At 40.1% G+C, this 1,929-nt stretch overlaps 1 protein-coding gene across 2 annotated transcripts in view; it reads right to left on the bottom strand.

The window, feature by feature from the left end:
- Positions 1 to 1,929, bottom strand: part of LOC101852835 (galactose-3-O-sulfotransferase 2) — a 51,355-nt gene that overhangs the window by 31,758 nt on the left and 17,668 nt on the right. Inside the window, exon 1 of one of the 2 annotated variants that reach the window (XM_005094029.3) lies at positions 984 to 1,722. The exons of the other annotated variant lie outside the window; for it this stretch is intronic. Coding sequence (XP_005094086.1) covers positions 984 to 1,073 — 90 coding nt within the window. The 5' untranslated portion in view covers positions 1,074 to 1,722. Of the gene's footprint in view, positions 1 to 983; positions 1,723 to 1,929 lie in introns of those variants that run through there. 2 annotated transcript variants of the gene reach the window in all.

Genomic DNA, 1,929 nt, shown 5'->3' with positions numbered 1-1,929 from the left:
TGTTTGTGTGTGTCTGTGTGTGTGTGTGTGTGTGTGTGTGAACTGTGAGTTCATGAAGTGACGTGTTTCTCAGTATAGTATATAGTCGGCCACCGATAAAATGTATTAATCACAACGTTCTGTGGGGGGTCGTTGTTGTTGTTTTTGTTGTTGTTGTTGTTGTTGTTGTTTTCTAAATAACAGTCTTTTCATCTGTGATATCAGCTGCATGTACTAAAGAAACATATTCAAATTCTGAATTCTTAAAATTTTGTTGCTGTTTTTTTAAATTAAAAAAAACTTTAAAAAACAAGACATGGGTAGATCTACACACACACAAAATAATGGAACAGTTTTGTTTCTCCTGGGGAAAAAATGCTTTCTGGAGTTAAAAAAACAGTAGATCAGTTTGTCAACAATGGCCCTTCTCTGAAGGATATATAATTATGACGAACACGGGAGCAGTTTCAGTTTTTCCATGAATAATATGACCCTGCTGTCTTTAAAAGTGAGGACCCTGCTCTCACTAAATGTGAGGCACGGTGGTGAAATCAGGCGCGCGTCAATTTAATGAAATTGAACAAATCAACCCTTTTTCGCCCGTTTGGTAATTATTATTTTTTTCGGTTTACTTTTTGTTTTGTTCAGCTCAACGTCTTTTACGTCAACTTTAAAACAGATTCCTGCATGGATTTACTCACAAACGTTGATAAAATGCACACAGGAAAATGTAAATTTGTAGTTTTCAAGGACACCACAGCTCTGGAAGTCATCACAGATTTTTTCTCACTACATTTGCCCCTGACACCACGCGACTCCCACCTCCTTCAATCACAAATATCTCGACTTCTTTGCAGGACAGATGGATATTTTCGTCATAAAAAGTAAATAAATGAACAGGCTTTAAAATAAAATTATACGTATACTTTTATATATTCCCAAAAATTAACGAGCGCCTGATTCCACCGCGTCGTGACACATATTATTTTCTCCCCAAAACTTACTTCTCGGTTGCCAGCACGTCCAGCCATCATATTGTCCTGGTCAGTACCGCCCACCGACGGCAGATCCCGCCGAAACGTCTCAGCTGACATTGTTTACGGACGGAAATAACCGAGTCACTTAACAAACAATACAATATGATATTGTTATTCACAAATGATCACTGTAGCCTCCGTAGATAAAGAAATGTGAGTACTTCGTTTCCTATCTAACGTCAGCGAGTTAAAACAACAAGCGTGAAAAACTCGTCTATCAGAACTTATTCGATGTTTTGATAAGAACACGAGACCGGATCTTTCAAAGAAACTTGATCGCCAATGAATAATAATTACAACTGTCGCCGATATCACTTAAAGCCGCTACAATGAATCATTATGAAAAACGTCCGCAATTTATTTTTGTCTCCCTATTTTTTCTTTTATTTCACTTTACATGTAAGACCACAACCTTCTCTGTCACCCTCTGAAGGGCGGTTATGATTTTGCACAAGGTAAATGAACCTCCAACCACCACGAATGTCAACAGCTGACTGCCTTTAGGGACGATTTTTTTCTAGGTTAACATCACAACCGATGCGATCCTCAACATATTCAAGCTCCACATGGAAACGTCGAACAACTTCAGCCCACACCTGAAGCAGATGGGCCCTTGCAAGCCGATGAAAAATGCCTCTCGGATCGAATGTCGTTAGCTGCTACAATGAAGCCATTATCGCACTCTATCTGATGATGAGAAAGGCCACAGCGACTGGTCGTCTGCACCACCCCGCCCTGGACAGCAGGTGCTACGTATATTATTCTTCTTGTTAGCCGCGTTTTGGATTCACCCTATAAAACTTGGGCTGCCGAGTCAAATTTCCGGTTGCTCGCAATTAACATTATGTGAAGCATGGAAGCCACAGTAAAGAAAGTGCTTGTGCATGAGTGTGTATGTAAAAGGGGGTGGCGG

Source organism: Aplysia californica, unplaced genomic scaffold (assembly GCF_000002075.1).
Source record: "Aplysia californica isolate F4 #8 unplaced genomic scaffold, AplCal3.0 scaffold00074, whole genome shotgun sequence".
In the NCBI taxonomy this organism is placed as follows: domain Eukaryota; kingdom Metazoa; phylum Mollusca; class Gastropoda; order Aplysiida; family Aplysiidae; genus Aplysia; species Aplysia californica.
The sequence above is the reverse complement of the archived record's forward strand: the minus strand, read 5'-3'. Positions and strand labels throughout refer to the sequence as shown.